At 45.5% G+C, this 20,043-nt stretch overlaps 1 protein-coding gene across 4 annotated transcripts in view; it reads right to left on the bottom strand.

The window, feature by feature from the left end:
• ETV6 (ETS variant transcription factor 6) overlaps positions 1-20,043 on the bottom strand; it is a 239,134-nt gene that overhangs the window by 17,398 nt on the left and 201,693 nt on the right. For all 4 annotated transcript variants that reach the window (XM_068560970.1, XM_068560971.1, XM_068560974.1 and 1 more), the window contains exons 4-5: positions 17,623-17,757; positions 1,253-1,798 (exon numbers count right to left, since the gene is read on the bottom strand). In XM_068560970.1, coding sequence (XP_068417071.1) covers positions 1,253-1,798; positions 17,623-17,757 — 681 coding nt within the window. The remainder of the gene's footprint in view (positions 1-1,252; positions 1,799-17,622; positions 17,758-20,043) is intronic.

Raw genomic sequence — 20,043 nt, 5'->3', positions numbered from 1 at the left:
GTGACATTGGAGGTGCCCTTGGGACCAGAGAAGAATTTAGAAACAAGTGACTTAAATAAAAAAGGGACGAGTCAAGGCAGAAGTAAAGCAGCCTTAGGACCCGTGTCGTCATGGTGTCACGAGCACTGCTCCATCCCGAGCTTCAGCTGGACCTCACTCCTGCGGCATCAGCCCAAGGAGGAAGGGGCACGTCTCACCTTTCCCTGAACGGTTCTGACCTCTCTCCTGTCTCCGTGTCTCCCTCCCATTACTGGACCCATAATCACCTTCAGCATCGAGCTACCGCCCTTCCTCAGTTCCTCCAGGCAAAATACCCCTTCTCTCTGCGCTGCTTCCACGGCACTGAATTATCCTCGCATACAGTAAGTACTCAATAAATGCTTGTGCACTGACTGGACGGGGCAGAGGGCTTATTTCCTTCTGCCTTGGAGCTTAGTGGTTTTCACATCTGTCTCTCCTAGTAAAATTTAAATCCCTTGAGGAAATAATAAGTGTTATATCAGCTCCGTGTCCCCTACTTCCCAGTGCATTTATCTGTGCACAGCCCGTGCTCCACAAGTGTCTCGTGAACGGAGAGAAGCTCTAGGAAAAGAGTTAACTTTGCCAAGAGGTTAGAGGATTATAAGCTCCTGGAGAATGACTTCACGTAAATTATGGGCGAGCTAGCAAATATACAATGTGGTGATTTTTTTCACTGGTTTCCACTGGTTTCTCGTCTTAGGGGAGTACATTTGGGCTTGTCAGCATAGAAGGGAAAGAATTCGGGAGTGGTTTCCTCTGTCCAAATGACACAGCAGCACCAGACTCCAACACCCTAATCCTGCTTTTCTCTCCTACCCCCTCCCAAGGTGAAGGCTACGTGGAGTTGCTGCCCAGAGGATGGAAATTACAAGCCTGAATCTGAGACAAAGGTTCTTTGTGCTGTGCCTGCTTGTTAATTAGCCGCTGGAAACGTCGGGACAGGGCCATTAACGTGCTCATAAACCTCTGATTTCAAATGTTTTTTCGGTCAGCCGCGATTCTGATGTGACTCTCCTTGTAAGCTGGACGGAGGACATTTGTTCCTTAACCCTTCCGGGGCTCCTAACTCCTCCAGCCCCGTGGCTCATTAACTAGCCCCTTAAGGATTTCGCCTCCCGCAGGCAGAAGCCTCCACTCGGCCTCCCAGAGCCTCGGAGGGCGCCTAATCGGGACAGTGTGAGGTTCCGAGCAAGCCCGAGGCTGGAGTGCCGCCAGGGCGGCGCCCACGTACCTGCTATCCTCCCGATGGGCATGGCGTGCTCCTCGGGCGGGGAGACGGAGACCATGATGTGGTTCATGTACGCCAGGTCTTCCCGATGGGAGAGGTTGATGGGTTTCCCTTCCCGGTGCAGCCCGTCCTCGGAGAGCCGGGACTGCTTGAAATCCACGGAGTGCCGGGGGTTCAGAATCAGAGGGTGCATGATGGGACTGGGCATCAGCTGGATCACCCGCGTGCTCTCCTGCCGGGGGCTGGCGGGCTTCTGGTGGGGCTCGGAGGATGGCGGGCAGTGATTATTCTCCATGGGAGACACTGACAGGGGGTAGGACTCCTGGTGGTTGTTCTCCTGGTGGAGCCTCGGTCCCTGGGCCCTCTCGGCCGGGGAGAGGCGGCGGATCATGTTGTCCAGGGGGGACCGGAGGGGCCGCTGCTCGGGGTCGGGAGAAGGCCGGTGGTTTGTCGTGATGGGTGACCTGGAACGGTGCAACAGTTCAATGGTGGGAGGGTTGTGGTGTACATTCTCCACCGACGGCCTCGGGGTCCTCTGGACACAGTTATCTGTGGAGCAGAGGGAAGGACAATCAGAGACCCTGATGCATGGTCAGGGGAGGGACCTCGCTGCGGTCCTAAAGGTGGCAACCGTGGAGCACATGAGCGTGCCGGAGCGCCCTTCTTCCCGGGATGCAGGGTCTTTTTCTCCGCTTTAAAAAAACTAAAGTGCACGTACTCGAAATTATTTTTCTGCCAATGGACAAGCAAAAAATGTCTACAAACATTCCATTAATCACCTACTAGTGGCTTATAAACACAAGGAAGCCACACGTTCATTCTTTATCTTTTTGTTACTTGACTCTTCGACATGGCTTTTGGGGTCCTTAAGGGTTTTTCTCTAAATGCTTTCACTGACTTTTCATAACCCAACTTTCATATTCTCTACCTCCAGGAGTTGTTGGTACTAATGATAATGATGATGATAATAATAAAGCAATTACTATATATCCTACGTACTGGATTATATTGTTTAAAATTTATAACACGCCTAAGCAGAAGATACTAACTACTATTACTCCTATTTAACAGGAGAGAACATGGAGGCATAAAGAAGTTAAGCAACTTACCCAAGGCCACCCAGCCAGTTAGATTCCAGTAAGATTCTAGAACCTTATGTACCCATTAGAATATCTACTTCTCTATGTAGAAACGAGGGGGGAAAGTCACATCAAAACCTGCTCTAAGCATGCACAGTGGGCCTAATTTACATAATCACAATCTTGTACTTGAGAGAACATTGAGGATCATTTTGTTTCTGAGTGCACAGTCAGACAGAGTTAAGTAAGAAGAAGGAGGGATGGACCCCTGACAATACCTCCACCCCATACCACCTGAACTTTCAAGCTGGAGACATCTGAGGAAGGACGACATCAGAAGTGTACACAGCTCAGGGACTTCCCTGGTGGCACAGTGGTTAAGAATCCGCCTGCCAATGCAGGGGACATGGGTTCAATCCCTGATCGGGGAAGATCCCACATGCTGCGGAACAACTAAGCCTGTGCGCCACAACTACTGAGCCTGCGCTCTACAGCCCGCAAGCCACAACTACTGAGCCCGTGTGCCACAACTACTGAAGCCTGCACACCTAGAGCCCGTGCTCCGCAACAAGAGAAGCCACAGCAATGAGAAGCACGCGCACCGCAATGAAGAGTAGCCCCTGCTCTCTGCAACTAGAGAAAGCCTGTGCAAGCCAAAAATAAATAAAATAAATAAATTTATATATATAAAAAAAAAGTGTACACAGCTCAGCAGCAGAAGTAGCTCCATGGGCTGGGTTGAGGGAGGGACCAGCACGTACGTGGCCTTAGGAGTCCTGCTAAGGGTTGGAAGAACAAAAATGTGCCTACAAAAATGGAGTTTGCATCTTAATGAGGTTTCTCTGGCCACATCTGTTCCCAGAGCTGTCTCACCAAAAGGATGTGCATACTTGCAGGTCCCTGTTCTGGTCAAAGACTTGTCCATGGTTCTAAGCAAAGCAAGTCAAAGATATCTCCTTTATCCATTACGACAATATCTATATGAAGAACATATAAAGGGGATCTGGGAATCTGATAGGGCTAGTACACAGAGACAAAGGTGGTGGTTTCTTAAAGTTTTATACAGGGTTAACAGGAAAATGGGGACTCCACTAGATCTGACAAATCATATGAGACAGTGAACAAAAGAAATACTGTTCATGATAATTAAAAGATCATCTGCCTGAAGGCAAAGGGCTTATTTTGTAACCACTATATAACATGCTGCCACGAATGTAAAAGTGCTTAAACATTGGAACACCTATCAATAGGAGACTGGTTTAACAAATGATGGTATATCTCTAAATGATGGAGGACTACGCAGCTATAAAATGGAATGAGGAATAACTAAATATTTTGCTAAGGACTGGTCTCTAGGCTCTATGGCTAGATGAGCAAAGCAAGGTGAAGTATTTACGGTATGCTACCATTTTTCTCAAAGGAGAAGGGGATTCCAGTTTCAGTAATGGCAGAGTGGCTTGTATCAGACTAACTTTCCTACATATAGCAATGATAGAATCTGGATAAAATATATTTATAAAAGTTATTGAGGGTACAGGAAACTGAAGGGGATTTTACTCTTGCAAGAAAGGAACTGCCCAGAGTAAGATCCAAATTTATACAGCTGTCACTCTGAGGGTCCTTCCCAGTCCATGGAGTGTGAGGCAGCTAGAAAAAGAACAGAAAGTTGCTTGAGATGCCAGGGAGTAGAGTACGAAGCTGCCAGAAGGGCAAAAAAATTGAGAAAACAAATTCCATAAAGGAGGGACCCTCAGAGGGAGTAGCCACTAACTGGCACATAAAATTCCCTCAAATCCTTAACATGTGCCCCTGAACCGCAATGTGCAGGGGGAGCTCCAAGGAGCTCAGTGAAAGGTAACAGCTGTACAGTTAGAAGATACGAGCAGAAATCTCAGCTGCTGGCCATGGTATTGGAGACAAGAGTTCAGAGTTGGGGCTCTGTCAAGGAAGGCTCTGAAAACACCTCAGGCTGCTTATTACCCCAGAATGGCCACACCTTAGGAGTAAGGACTATGCTCTAGGACAAAGGGATTTGCCTGAGGGCTAAAGGCAAAACTGAAATAAATCTTCCCTAACCAAATATAAGACCAAGCCTCCACAAATTCAGAGTGACTGGCTAGTTATTTAACTGCTTGCTAGCAGAAAAATCAACACTCTTCAGAGGACTATAACATAATCCAGAGTCTCTACAATATGTTATATGTAATATTCAGTGTCCGATAAAGATTTTCTAGACATGTGAAGGAACAGAAAAGTGTGACCCATATTCAAGAGGGATGGCAGTCAATAGAAGTAGACTCTTGAGATAATCTAGATGTTGGAATGAGCAAAAAAGAACTTTAAAGTAGCTATTATAAATCAGTTCAAGCACTTAAAGAAAATGATGGTCATAATGAGTGATAACAGATGGAGACTATCAGAAAAGAAATGGAAATGATCAAAAAGGGTTTTGAACTGAAAAATACAGTACTTGAAATATTGGACTGGAGAGACTTAATAGCAGATGGGAGATAATAGAAGAAAGGGTTAGTAAGTTTGAAAACAGATCAATAAAAATTAAAAACCATGAAATAGATCTTCAGTGACCTGTGGAACAATATTAAATGGTCTAAAAGAAATGTAATTGGAGTTTGAGAAGGTGACAACTTTTCTTTTTTTTTTTTTTATGGAGGAGGGCTGGTATCCACCCCCCCCACTCTCAACACACATTTTTAAAAACTGAATTATTTTAAAGCAAATTAGAGATTGTGATACCCTATCCTAAGTACTTGTTTGGTCATCTAAGAAAATAAGATGATTTTCCTGCACAGTCACTATAACACTGTAAAAGAGGAGAAAACAGAAAGAATGGGGCCAAAACAAACAAACAAAAAAATCGAAGAAATAACGGCCAAATTGTCCTCAAATTTGTTAACAACAACAGCAACAACAATATACAAACTTAAAGATCCAAGAAGCTCGGCAAATTCCAAGCAGGATAAATACAATGAAAGCTACATTCAGGCACAGAGTCGAACTGCTGAAAACCAAGAATAAACAGAAAATTTTGAAAGCAACCAAAAGGGAAAGAAAAGTTACACCACATACAGGGGGAAAGTTATACTAATTATGGCTAACTTCTTTTTTAAACACCTAGGGAGTGTGCAAGCATGTACACAAAAAAGATATGAATGAAGACCTGTACATTGAAAGAGACTTAAGAGACACATCAGCCATTTGTGAAGTAGAGACAGACCCTTGCTTGGATTATGATTCGAACAAACTGCAAACACATTTATGAGGGCTTCCCTGGTGGCGCAGTGGTTAAGAATCTGCCTGCCAATGCAGGGGACACGGGTTCGAGCCCTGGTCCGGGAAGATCCCACATGCCGCGGAGCAACTAAGCCTGTGCACCACAACTACTGAGCCTGCACTCTAGAGCCCGTGAGCCACAACTACTGAAGCCCGCACGCCTAGAGCCCATGCTCCGCAACAAGAGAAGCCACCGCAATGAGAAGCCCGCACACCGCAACAAAGAGTAGCCCCCGCTTGCCACAACTAGAGAAAGTCCACGTGCAGCAACAAAGACCCAACACAGCCATAAATAAATAAATAAATAAATAAATAAATAAATAAATACAAATTTAAAAAAAATTTATGAGATAGCTGGAAAAATGTAAACACTAATAAAATATCTGATAATATTGAGGAACTATTAGTTTTCAGGTGATGTGATGGCTCTGTGATTATGATTTTATAATCGGAATTAAAGTGCTTAATCAACCTTGCAAAGATACAGGTTGGGATGACAAGTCAACGTTCTCACTTTAACCTCAATGCAAATAATGCTTACAGGATACTGATTAGGCCCATGGGGTTAACTTTAATGGCCGAAATTATTAGTATGATAGAAATGATCTACAATCTTCTGGGGATGAGGCAAGTTTTCTTTTCATAGCTAATACAGATCTCAATTCTGTCATCCACAAAAATGAATTTATCTTTTGTCCATGGTTCACTTTTTATGTCACAGAACATGATCACTGTAAGCGATATTTAAGACAGTTGCATTCTGAAGTTTCACTTATTTTCTTCTAAATGCCATTTACAGAATGCCTCCCTTTCCTTAAAAGCTTATTAAGGATTAAAAATACTTCAGGATGATGAAGACCATGTACTGAGAAATCCTATTTCCTGAATCCATTTCCCGTCTTACAAACTTTAAAACAGACACAGGCGTTGGCCAGTAGCCTGGTTACCTGCAGGTTTTCTTTGATGTCCTGGGCGTCAAGGCTCAGTGGATGGGTGTGCACTCAGGGCAAGCCTTAGGAAGTCTGGGAGAACTATGAGAGGAAGAACTTCTGTGCCAAGGGTAAAAGAGGAACTGATGTAATGTCCTGGAGAGATTTCACTCTCTGTTCCTGCCCAGATTTGGGGAACAATGAAGGAGGGAGACAGTGCTCTGGATAATCCAACTCAGATTTTACTTTTGACTCCGGATCTGGGCAGGAACAGGACTCGGATGGGCTTGATTTATTTATTTCTCTGCAGACACCACTGAAGGAGGAAGTACTTGATGAAGTTGATAACGTTAATGGTGGAGAACTGGAACTGAGGGTATTTAATTCCAGGCTCCTGGTGGTCTGGGCACACCACTGTCAAGGCTGAAAGGTCTGCAACGCGCCCTTCCAAGCTTTGTTTCAGTTTGCGAAGCATGTGCCCACGTATGGAGTGGGCTCTGACGCTGCTACCCTGCTGCCTGCTGCCTCTGTTATTAGAAGTTGGCAGCAGGGTATGGAAACTTACGAGACCAGAGCCGGCAGGCAGAGAAGCTCCGGACACAGGAAATGCACTAAGCGGACAGTGGGTGCATTAAATCCCCCAGATGTAGGAGTCTTCTGTCTAAAACAAGAAGATGTTTTTTTGGTCTGGCCTTGATGTCTGGGTTTGTTCTTGGTGAACTGCCCAGCTGGAAAACTGGGAAATTATCCACATTGCCCTTGGTCTGAAGGTCTTGCTATGGGAGGGAAACGCACAAGGAAGAGAGAGGAAAAGCCACATGTAATTGGTCAGTGTGGGCTTAGAAGGAGGGGGGACGGGGAAGGTACCCAGGAGTGGTAGGGACCTCATTCTGGTTGAAAGTACTTTCTGATCCCAAACCTTTCTCTTTGTAGATCTCCTTTAGACACAAATCATCCCTTCTTCTCACTACCAAACAGCCCCCAATAAATTAGGACTTTAAATGTGATGATCACAAAAAAAGGTCTGATTTCTTTTCTCATCCTCTTTCCTTTTACTTATTAGGAAAGTTTCTCTATTTAGAATTCATTAGAATTCAACCCAATTTAATCATATTATATAATGAATAACTAGTAGACCTAAAAAACAAAGCAAAACTGTGCCTTTGGTTAAAGTCTTGGTTTTTGACTAGGAAATTTCCAGGGTAGAGCAAAGGCTAAGATCAAGTTTACGTCTCACACACCAGGATCACACTTCCCCATCATGCTTCCCCTAAGGCCATGGATGACAATAAGAGACGGAGATGCAATTCAACAGGCCCAGCAGATAACTCTCACTCATCATCCTCAGTACACTGTGATCCACATTTTTCCCCATGAAAACACCATTTCCCAGCACAATTTTGTAAAAGATTAGTAGGAACCAGGAATGATATAAAGATCTATACAAAAATTAAAGGCTCTAGATCTTGAGATGGAATTCAAAATAGATTTCATATACATACTCAGGTTCTCTCACTCCCTGTTACGAGTTGACTTGTGTGCCCCCCCACCCCAAAATTCATATGTTGAAGTCCCAACCCCCAGTACCTCAGAATATGATCTTATTCGGGAAAAGGGTCATTGCAGATGTAATTAGGTAAGGTAAGGTCATACTGGAGTAGCATGGGCCTCTATTCCAATATGACTGGTGCCCTTGTGAACAGGGGAATTTGGACACACAGACATGCACACGCTGCACAACTGGAGAGGAGTGTTTTGTCACACAGTCATTACAATATGAATTGAAGCAAAGAACTTTCAGCGATGCCAACCACGTGTGAAGTAGTGTCTCAGATGCAGGATATGCAGAGTAAGGAAACGCGGTCCTTGCTCTCAAGGGTACCATAGTCTAATGGAGAAGGCAGACATATCAAAAAACGACAAAAGGCTATAGGTGCTGAATTAAGAGTCAAGGCACGCAGGGGTAGGCCACGCAAGATCTACAAGCCGAGGATCTCCAAAGATTGCCAGCAAACCACCAGAAGCTGGGAGAGAAACCTAGCACAGATTTTCCCTCACAGCCTCAGAAGGAACCCATCCTGCCCAGACCTTGATCTTGGACTTCCAGCCTCCAGAACTGTGAGACAATACATTTCTGTTGTTTACGCCACCCAGTGTGCGGCAGCCCTAGAAAACTATCCCTACTACCGCCTTTCCAAGAGGTTCAGCCAAGACTTTCAGTCAAGACTTTCCACTGACCCTTTGCCTGCCCATTTCAGTGTTTCCATCTCACTCAACTCCCTTGTCACATTCAGTTGTCACTGAATTCCCTTGCAGGGCCTGAGAAGAAAACTGCCCTAGCTTGGAGTGTAGGACTCACAGACGTCTGAGGTCATACACAATAAATCCTAAGGAAGCATCTAGAATTTTATAAGCATTTGGGTGAGAGGGGCTGAAAGAAACACAACAGGTGACTTTCAGGACTCTGAGGCTTAATCTTCATCACTGTGGGCGGGAGCCTTCAAGAGGCCACCTCTGCCGGTGGTTTAGCGCAGATGGTATGGGCGTCTACACCAGCCGTGGACGAGGCTTTGTGCTCCCGGCCGGACGCTGGCTCTGCTCTTCCCAGGTGGTGTAGAGGGGTCTCCCTCAGTCTCAGGAAAGGCCCACAAAAGAAGTGAACGGAGAAATCAAGGGAAGAGGTTGCAGAAGAGCCAATTTGCCCTTTGGAGGTAAACGCTGTGAATCATTTATAGGGAGGGGGCCAGGGCGGCACAAAGGTCAGGCAGAGGAAGGTAGGAGAGGGGAGAGTGGAGGGCTTCCTTCTCTGGAGTTGAACCCACCACCCCCAGCCCTCTTATTTCAAAGGAATCAGGTGGCATTTCCTGAGGGCTAAGAGGAAATCTCTTGAAGACTTCCTGGTTACCTTGGGAGAATTATTCATGTCTACTAGGGACCTCTTGCCCCTAAAACTTTTAGCTCAATGGAGCAAGCTAGCCCCTGGTCTAAGGGCAGCCTCCACACCCCTGGAGGAAGCCAGAGGAGGCCAGGAAGGTGCACGGGTCCCCCCAGAAGGAGGCTGATGACCCGGATGAAAAGTGGCTCCATGCACCACCCTGGGCCTCCGTGCGCTCCCATCACAACCAAATGCTCCACCGGGGACCAGGTCAGAGGGTGAAAGGTCATGCTGCCCTAGACCACGACATATAGGAGGCAAAGCAGGAAGAGGAGGCCCTGGAGAGGAGAGGAGGGTAAAGAAGAGGGGAACGAGGCCGAGTGCGGGGGAAAGTGTCAGCTGGTGCTCGGGGGCTCTGACACTGGGGACAACAGGAAGTTCTGGTGGGACCTCGTTACCTCCTGCCAGATTCAAGAGTCACAGGGATGAAAGGGGCACAAGAAAGGTTAATCTTAGAGTTCTTAAGAGTGAGAGGAGACGGCCAGATTAATAGAAAGGTTCCAAAGGGCTGTGGAGGACCTATCATGTGACAGGTACTGCAGGTAACACAAAGTGTAGGCACTGCTTATTTTTCAAACAGGCTGTATCCTGAATTCAGGTTTGCCCTTTAAATGTATTTTCCCATAGAAATCATGCAACAGATGGTGCCCCGTTAACCCATGAAGAAGTCCTAGGATAATGGCATGGGTGGACAACAGGCCTTTCCTATGTCCGGATGCAGAAACCTGGTGTTTGCACAAAGCACATGCCATTGCAGTAACAGGACTGCTTAAGAAAATTGGAATTGGAATAGCACAGGGAACGATATTCAATATTTTGTAATAACCTATATGGGAAAAGAATCTGAAAAAGAATATATATATGTGTGTATTGATATATAACTGAATCACTTTGCTGTACACCTGAAGCTAACACAATATTGTATATCAACTATACTTCAATAAAAAAATAATTAAAAAACAGAAAATTGGAATTGGAGGTAAGAAAAAAAAAAACATTGCACAACAATGTGAACATACCTAACACTACAGAATCGTACACCTACAAATGGTTAAGATGATAAATGTTATGTGTATTTTATCACAATTCAGCTTTTTTTAAGTTTAAAGAAAAGAAGAAAAAACCTGAACCACATAGTGCTCAGAAACAGCAAATAGTAATAATGAATAGCATTTATCAAGCGCTTGCTATGTGACAGACAGACAATGCTCTGAGGGCATTTCCCATATGAACTTGACCGTTTCTTACATCAATCTATTAGATAGGTACTGCTATTCTCCTTCTCTTACAGATGAAAACAGAGACACAAGGAAGCTAAGGAACTTGCCTCAGGTCACACAGCTGGTGAACTGGGAGCTGGGATTTGAACCCAGGTGGTCTGGATCCACACACACGCACCATCACGCTCTCTGGCTCTACCACGTGCTACACGGTTAACATGTATAACAAAGATGTCAAACCCGGGCCAGTGGCCTCCTTGACACTTCAGTCACGAACACGATTCCAGCAAGACTAGAAAATTGGGGTGGTTTTTACAACAACGGGTAATAGGATGTGGCCCGAGCAGCTGGAAGCCTCATCTACCCTGGTGCCTGCTCGGCAGCTGTCCTGTGGGGCCGGCTCTCAAGGAACCGCCGCACGAGGGGCTGGCCCAGGGGTACAAGAGCCAGGGCTTCTGTTCTCAGAGGCCACTGCCTGACTCAGAACCCACATTTCTCCCAGGCCGGGAGATCTCTGTCCTGCTAATAAGTCCATTCATCCTGGGGCAGTCAACGATCCAAACAGGTGAATTCAGTCCAATTTAGTATGAGTTTTTAATATCATTAACTGAAGACATACACTGGGGTCTCAAAAGTTACCTCTGACATTTTTTGGTTTTCATTTGACAGTTTCAAGTACAGATGGTCCCCGACTTATGATGGTTCGACTTAGCGATTTTTCGACTTTACAGTGGTGGCAAAGTGATACGCGTTAGGTAGAAACGGTACTTCAGATTTTGAATTTCGATCTCTTTCTGGAGCTAGTGATATGCAGGACGGTACTCCTCGTGACGCTGGGCAGCGGCAGTGAGTAGAGCTCCCAGTCTGCCACGCGATCACGAGGGTGAACAACGGGTACCATCCTGTACCCAGACAACCATTCTGTCTTTCACTTGCCGTACGGTGTTCAATAAATTACATGAGATAGTCAACACTTAATTATAAAATCGGCTTTGCGTTAGATGATTTTGCCCAACTGCAGGCTAATGTAAGTGTTCTGAGCATGTTTAAGGTAGGTAGGCTAAGCTGTGCCGTTTGGTAGGTTAGGGGTATTAAATGCATTTTCAACTTAGGATATTTTCAACTTAAGATGGGTTTATCTGGCTGTATCCCCATCCTAAGTCTGGGAAGATCTGTACTATGAAGCAGAAACATTACAAGCAGGAGTGCGGGGACCTGCCAGTATATCGTACCCTAGTACAATATACAGTATATTGGACCTGTCTCGGCATCCTAATCTCCATGGTTCTTCTACTCATCGTTTAATCATTTGCCCTATTTTCAGGGCGTTTGCAAACACACAAAATTAATAAAAACGTTATTTCGGTCAGCTCATTCATGCTGCAGTGGAATGAACACCGGCATTGGAACCAAGTGGACCTGGGGTTAGGTCTTAGCTTTGCCACTACATAGTTATGTGATTTGGAGGCAGGGTACTTTACTGCTCTTAGCCTCAATTTCCTCATCTACAAAGTGGAAATAATATTACCTTCTTTATGGGGTGGTTGTGAAGATTAAATGATTTAAACATGTAAAAGCTTAGAACAGGGCCTGGCACACGACGAGGACCCCATAAAGGACCCCTTTGCTCTTATTTTGTTATTATGAGGTAGATTCATGTACCTCATCTCGTTGAATTATCTCATTAAAATTGTATAAGATTTCCTTCCTCCAAAGCAGTCTCTGGCACTTGGATTTGGTGGGCAGGGGGAGGGAGAAGGGGAAATATTTCCCCCAGTAAAGCAATCATATAAATAAAATTTCTGTGGGCCATCCCAGAATACAGGCCACCCTCCCCACCCTCCATGAAGAAATGATTTCCCTCTACTATCTGGGCCATGACCATGGGCTAGTTGTAAGGAGGACTGAGAACGACAGCATTTCGACACCTGAAATTTCTCGTCCTCACTTGCAATTTCCATATCCACCTGGTGACAGAGAGCTGCCCCAGAGCAGAACTTTCACCTTAGAACTGTGGCTACTGCTACAGAAACAATCACAGCACAGCATGTGGGAATAGTTTCAAATTCAAGTGATTAAAAATCACCTCCCAATTCCCTGGTGGTCCAGTGGTTAGGACTCGGCACTTTCACTGCTGGGGCCCGGGTTCGGTCCCTGGTCAGGGAACTAAGATCCTGCAAGCCACGTGGCATGGCCAAAAAAAAAAAAAAAAAAAAAAAAATCACCTCCCGGTCTCTTAGATGGGGGCATAAGAGAAGGTGGACTGAAGGGTCGAAATTATAGGCGGGTCCCCCAAAGAGATCATGGGATAAGGACATTTGAGAAACACAGATCCTGTTCCTCCTCCCTGGAGACTTGTGCATGTCCAGTCCGACAGGGGTGACTCTGCAAAGCTGACCCCATTCGGAGACCAGCCTAGACTAGAAGCATATTTTAATTGCTCAATGAACTTTTAGGGAATCACTCATTCAAGTAGTTCCAACACCAAAGGACCAGTGGCAATTGAATATATACTTTGGCACCAAGCTTTTCTTCTTAAATATTCCATGGGGGCCAAAAGTCATTGACTTCGGAACCCAAAGTATCAAAAGAAGTTGATATCACAACTGCGTGTGACAAAATAAATTTATTTTATAACCATCTGCTGGTCTGAAATTTCTAAAGATGTTTTGCCTCCTGGTTTTGGTGAAAGAAGTAGTCTCCTTCCTACATAGCTATCTACGTTATACCTAACTAATTCATAACATGCAGATAAGATGGGTAATCAATAATCAAAGAAAAGGAATCTATTTAAAATGAGATTTTTCACTGTGAAACAAGTGAATGATGCTACTCTTGGTTTGACTACTAAGAGGGGTAATGTTATCAGCAGTTCTTGATAAGGTGAGATCAACGAGAAGAGATGTTCAACTTTCCTGAGCATCACCAGACAGGACACTGCTGTACTTTTGTGGATTTTAGTTGCCTACGACCCTGAAAGCAGAGGATGTGTCTTATTCATCTTCATATCACCCAGGGAGACTCAGTCCTTAGGATTTAAGAGCTCCAGGATCTGATACCATTTGGTGGTATTTCCTGTCTTATAACTGGGGTTACTAAGGCCCAGAGAAATGAGAAACTGAGCCCTTATGACTGTTCTGGCAGAAGAGAGGATTAGAAGCTGGTTTCCTGATGTCCAGATCCCACTCTTTAAGACATTTAATCTAAGCTGACCATGTGTCCCCGTTTGTCAGGGATGGTCCTGGTTGATGCCTATTGTCCTAGCTCACTTACTAGAGTCCCATTTCGCTAGCATAAGTGTCTGGGTATGGATGAAAAGTTATAAGGTTATTGTAATTATATAATATTGCCTTCCCCTCCCATAACTAAGTAAGGGAAGAGTAGAAATACTGGTTCTCCTAGACCTAGGTGGTAATCTGAGTACTGTTTCACCCAAGGCATGACACACTTTTAGAGATAATGAATGTTTACAAAATAAAGGGTTTGAATTAGTATGATCACCCTTCTCTCCCATCAGAGCCTGGAAGGGAGCCTCTGAGCTAACAATGACCTCCAAGCTGCTGGCACTGCCACTTGGCTGCCAGTACGGAAGGTGAGGTTTCAATGTAATGCACTCATAGGGGATATTTGCAGGCAACTGTTGCTGGATTACACAAGATATGTTTGTCCTGTGATATAAATTCCCATTGTGAAATTATGAATGTCTGAATTGGTCAAGTCGGTGGCAGTGATGAGGTGAAGTCTCGGGGCGCTGAATGAAGCTTTGTGTTTGTACGTCACTCTGCATGCCTCCCTGTGCCAGCCTGTTGGGGGGCTGAGTGGGCCCTCCCTGGAATGGCCCATTCTCCTTCCATTCTGAGCTCTGGGCCGAGTCAAGAGCGATATACTCTTACATTGTACTGTATCCCCAATTAGGTAGCATAAATCACTGGGGATGTAATACTGGATGTTTATGATTTCACTTAACAAGCTTTTTTTTTCCCCCCAGGATCAGAGCTCTCTGTATATTAACAAATGCCCATATTAATGTGTTACCATTCACGATATAACCGTATTGATCCTAGAGATAATTCATGTTAAGCTGTAAATGTATTCTTTTTGATGGAGGAGAAGGGAAAGGTGGTTGGAGGTGGGGACCTCATACTGATCCATCCACCTCTCTAGTTGGTCCCTTAGTCACCAAAGGCACTCATGTATCTGGAGGTCCGGGGGCCAGCAGCCTCTTCATATCACCTCCGTGCCCGGCACAGCTCTCCTCACGTGATCCCACCTGACAAAGACCCATGCTCCCTTCTGTGTGCCCACCTGCTCACGTGAGAGCAGGCAGAGGAGCAAGGGCACGTAGAAGGATGGTGCTTTCTGGCAGACAGCTTGAAGGAACTATCTCTGAGAACGCGCTACTTTTAAGAGCAGGTCTGAAGCAGAGCTACCTGATCCACAGGGTGATGCAGCCCTTGACCTTGGCCTCATTCGCTCCATCCTTTTACCTACTGAGCTCACCACGGCCAAAACACTGCACTTGAGAGCGCAGCTCTTTAGGGGGTTTGTGGTGGTGCGTGCGTATTTCCTCGGTGGGCGGGGTCTCTGAGAGCGGCCTGCGTATTCTGCTGAGTCGCTCCGGCCCCACAAGGACAACCACAGACAGATCTACTTAGGAGTCAGATCAGGCCAAGGGGAGAGAAGGAAGGAGTTGTCATGAGATGAGACCATCAGCCTCCCATCACAGCTGAGGATAAACGGGGAGATAGAAATTCCAAATGGGATTTTTTTTTTTTTAAATAATGAGAAAAAGAGAGAGGGTGAAAAACAAAACAAAACAAAAACAGTCCATCACACACCTTTTGTATGTGAAGAGGCAGGCTAGGCAATCTAATTCCTGCCCTAATCCTAAAGCTTCAGTAAACCCACCTCCTCTTCTCTGGAGTAGCTGTTGGCTATTACGCAAACAGGAAACGCACAGGGCAGGAAGGGTAAAAGAACGGAGAAACCGAACTGGGGTGGGGGGCAGCTGCTAAATTCAGCAGAGGTAAAGCTAGAGGAAGACGGGATGAGAGGCACAGGCGGGGAGACTGCAAGAAGCGCTCGCTTACTCTTCATCACGGAGGCAAGGGGACCTGCTGTGAGATGCTGGGCACCGGGAGGAGATGCCCGTCGTCAGGTGCCTGAAGCCAGGCTCTGTTCTGTGATGTGTTGATTAGGGAAACACATAACGTCTCATTTTAAAATCTGCCAACAACAAAACAAAAATAGTCCTGCTCTGGGGGACGTTCAATCAGTTGAAGGAAATGCCCCTGAAAAAACCCCCAGGGGTGTAGGCCCCTCATAATCTGGTCTGAAGGACAAGTTTGAAAGAATTACGTTGTGTCCCCAATCTGGGCAGGAGGACGTGGACGAAACGCTCCCCAGAGGCACGGTGCATCGCTGTTCAACAGAACAGGGAGCAAAGTCAGGTTCTTTTTGTTTTTTGTTTTTTTTTTTAAATAAATTAACCTGTGAGAAGCACCAAGCAGTGCCTAGCATACAGCAGGTCTTTTTTTTTTTTTTTTTTAAATTATTTATTTATTTATTTATGGCTGTGTTGGGTCTTCGTTTCTGTGCGAGGGCTTTCTCTAGTTGTGGCAAGCGGGGGCCACTCTTCATCGCGGTGCGCGGGCCTCTCACTTATCGCGGCCTCTCTTGTTGCGGAGCACAGGCTCCAGACGCGCAGGCTCAGTAATTGTGGCTCACGGGCCCAGTTGCTCCGTGGCATGTGGGATCTTCCCAGACCAGGGCTCGAACCCGTGTCCCCTGCATTGGCAGGCGGATTCTCAACCACTGCGCCACCAGGGAAGCCCAAAGTCAGGTTCTTATACCCTATTTCTGTACCCAAACACCTGCTGTGGAACTCTGCCCGGGGCCACAATTCGATTCTGGTCTTCTGTTGTGCTTTCTACCACCGCTTTGATTAGGACCACCGTAACTCACCAGTGCTTGGCACACCTGAACTAAGCACTCACAGTGAGCACATTGCAAGACACTGCCTCCGGTGCACGAATACTAGACCTCCTTGGTGCCCCGCAGAGTTCACAGGGTTTGGGTCTCTTTTCTTCCTCCAGCTTCGGTTACCCTCTGCTCAAAAATCTTCACTCCCCACTGTTTTCCTCCACAGCCTGGAAATCAAAGTCCTCCACGTCCTGATTCTAATCTTATCTCCTTGGACTAGTTCTGCAACAGCAAAATGTGGATCATTGTTTGTGTGGTTTTTTGTTTGTTTGGTTTTGAATTTTTGGTTGCACCCCATGGCATGTGGGACCTTAGTTCCCCGACCAGGGCTCGAACCCACGCCCCCTGCATTGGAAGGTGGAGTCTTAACCACTGGACCACCGGGGAAGTCCCTGTTGATCACTGTTGAAGTAGGGGGAGGGGATGGATCACAGGGCTTTAGTTAGTTTATTCTATTTGGGGTCTGTTTGAAATTTTTCATAATCAAAGGTAGGGGGAAAAGAAAGGTAAGCTCTATAACCCAAGTCATGGGTTGCTCTCTATTCCAAGGACTCCCTCCATCCTGGGTCCTCCTGGGACGTTCTCCACTTCATTCCTGCTTATCAGACCTTCACAGAATCCTACAGACCCACATCCTTCCTGAAGCTGAGCCTGCTGCCTGTACTGGCTGTAATCTCCCCTTTCACTGTCTCTTTACAGTTATAATTACTCTTTGATACTTACACGTGTATCTATCCCATTTCCTCTCCTAGATTGTGAGTTGCACAGTCTTATTCATCTCAGCATTTCCCCCAGGGTCTCAAACAAAATCAGTACCCAACAAATGCTTGTTGAATGAAAAATGAATCACATGAATAAGAACGACTTATCAAAGGAACAGTGGAACCTCTGGGATTTGGCTATGTCTCAGGCAAGGAGAGAGAAGCCTCCTGGGTACCTTCTTCGTGGTTCTGATGCAGGATGACTTCCGGCTGCGTGTGTATCGAGTTTCCGGGGTGGAAGAACGGTGAGAAAAGAATCCGAGGTTTCCTCTGCTTCAGAATATGCTGAAGGAGTTCATAGAGCACATCACCTGGATAGAAAAAGGAAAGAAAAATAGGGAAATGGGAGTGTTTTGTTCAACAACTATTTGCTGAGCTTTGACTTTGCGCCTGGCACTGTCCTAAGGACACAATGGTGAGGAAGACAGGTCTGCCACCTATCCACGTGCAGCTTATAGGGGACAGGATGTGGCACTGAAACTCAGGTCAGAGCCATGCAGGTTTTTTTGAACTTTTTTGAACATGAAAGTCATATACAAAAAAAAGTATAAAAAATGCAAGAAGATAGAAAGAAACAAAACTCACCTATAATCCTATCCCTAAGAGACACAAGCCTGTTAATACTATCTACGGTATTATATGGTTATAGAATTAGAATCAGGCTTATCATAGTTTAGTATCTCTTTTTCCCTCCACATTATTTAACTGCTTTAGTAGCTGCATTATAACAGCCTGTCACAGGGATGTACCAGACTTCATTAGAAACTTAAATTGTCCCAATTTATTGCTACTATTTTTATAAAAAACATCCTTTTCACATCTGTCTTTATTTGCATTTCAGATTATTCAAAGAAGAATTACAAAGTCATTAAGGATGAAAAGTTTTAATGTTTCAATGACAACTCATGGATTCTTCATAGAAATCTTTCCAATAGAGAAAAACATGCCTTTCTGATCTACCCCAATCCCAGGCAGGAAAAGAATAAACGTGAAAAAGAAATTCACAAGTCCGGTCAGAGGTGCTAACTATTAAAGATACCCTATAAGGAACTGGCATGTTCTGGGATGCTTCCCTCTAAAAATACACACAGGCATTGCTCCAAGGTTCCACAATCTCTAGAAAATCATCTTTAGATGTCAGCACCTCGCAGAGGATGGTAGGGGCTGGTCTGAACTGGGGGCCTTCTGTTCTATTTGGTATTTGAAGTGTCCACTGAGTTGTTAATTAGCAAAAAAAAAGCTGTCATGGTCTTGCCCCTCCCCTCTGACTTAGATCCAAGTTAAAAAAATGCAGGTGGGCGCCTCAAAACTCCTTAGGGGTGGGTGATTAATCTTTAAAATACCACAGGCTTTTCTAACTGTCCCCCACGCCCTTCCACATACAGATATGCAGTCAACAATTGTACCAAAGAGTGGGCTTTTGTCTCTAATTTTAGCCACTTTTAACAGATCCTTTAATTAACAACTTAATTTAACTGCATATTTTGGGCTATTGCTAAATTATTTTTTTTTCCTCTTCAACTCTGCCTGGATCTGAGAAACACTCCAAATGAATTCCTTTGTTTCTGCAAACTTCTGCGCCTTTTCTATTGGTACCAAATAAAGTTCCACGATACCCCGTCCTAAGTGATTCCTGAGATGCCCTGGTGTCTTTCCTTTGATTCTGTTCCCTCCTCTACCTTTGAATTTTGGTCGTTATTAATATAACTTACTGCCACTGTTTACTACTGTGATCAAATAGAGCAAAAGACTTCTGAGAACTGAAGACCCCATGTCACTTGGGTATCTCCTTTTAGTGAAACGGGCGGGGAGCCTCAGAGGTGCTCTGAACCAGACTTAAAAACGTCCTGTGTAAGGCAGACCCGTGACACACGACTGCCTGTGGAGCTGGGAAGGCTTTGGAGCTCATCTGATTCAGATCCAGTAGTCATGGTGACGCTGTCTCTGACAAGACGAGGATACAGAGCCTGAAATACAGCCCTATTTTAATGATTCATATTTTAATCGCTTACAAAAATAAGTCCCTAATCAGCATTTTGTGTCTTGGTTTAGTGTAAATGTCTTCCTGAACTTTTCCGAATTTACACGGCCTCACAACGCTGGGTTCTATCCTGTGGGTTTGAGCAAATGCCTTATACCGGTAGTAGCTGAAGAGGAAAACGAAAACACTGAAAAAAAATGTGTTCCTGATGATACTAACAAAAAACGGTCAGTTATCAGCGTACCCACTTTGGAAGGGGAGGCCAGGAAATACAGACGTAGCGTGTGTGAGGGTGTTGGACTCTGCTGGTTTGGACGCGGGCTGGTGTGAGGGGAGGGCCCCGGCAGCCAGGGCTCGAGCACCAGCTCCTCTGCATCAGGCGACCTTGAGCAGGTCCCTGAACTTCTCTGCGAAATGCAAACATCTCCCTCAGAAGAGGACGTCGTGAAGCAGGGCCTGGTGCACGTCACACGTGGTCCCTCCCTGGAGGTCACTCTGGGGGCTGGAGGAGCTCTGGGTATGGTGGCTGGAGAGCCGGCAGGCCACTTTCTTTTCCGTTTCCATTTCTCTAGGTGCACAGAGAAAGCGAGGCGACTAAGTGGATGCCCTCTGCCTT

This window comes from Eschrichtius robustus, chromosome 13 (genome assembly GCF_028021215.1).
Source record: "Eschrichtius robustus isolate mEscRob2 chromosome 13, mEscRob2.pri, whole genome shotgun sequence".
NCBI classification, from domain to species: Eukaryota; Metazoa; Chordata; class Mammalia; order Artiodactyla; family Eschrichtiidae; genus Eschrichtius; species Eschrichtius robustus.
This window is presented reverse-complemented; position numbering and strand designations above follow the sequence as displayed.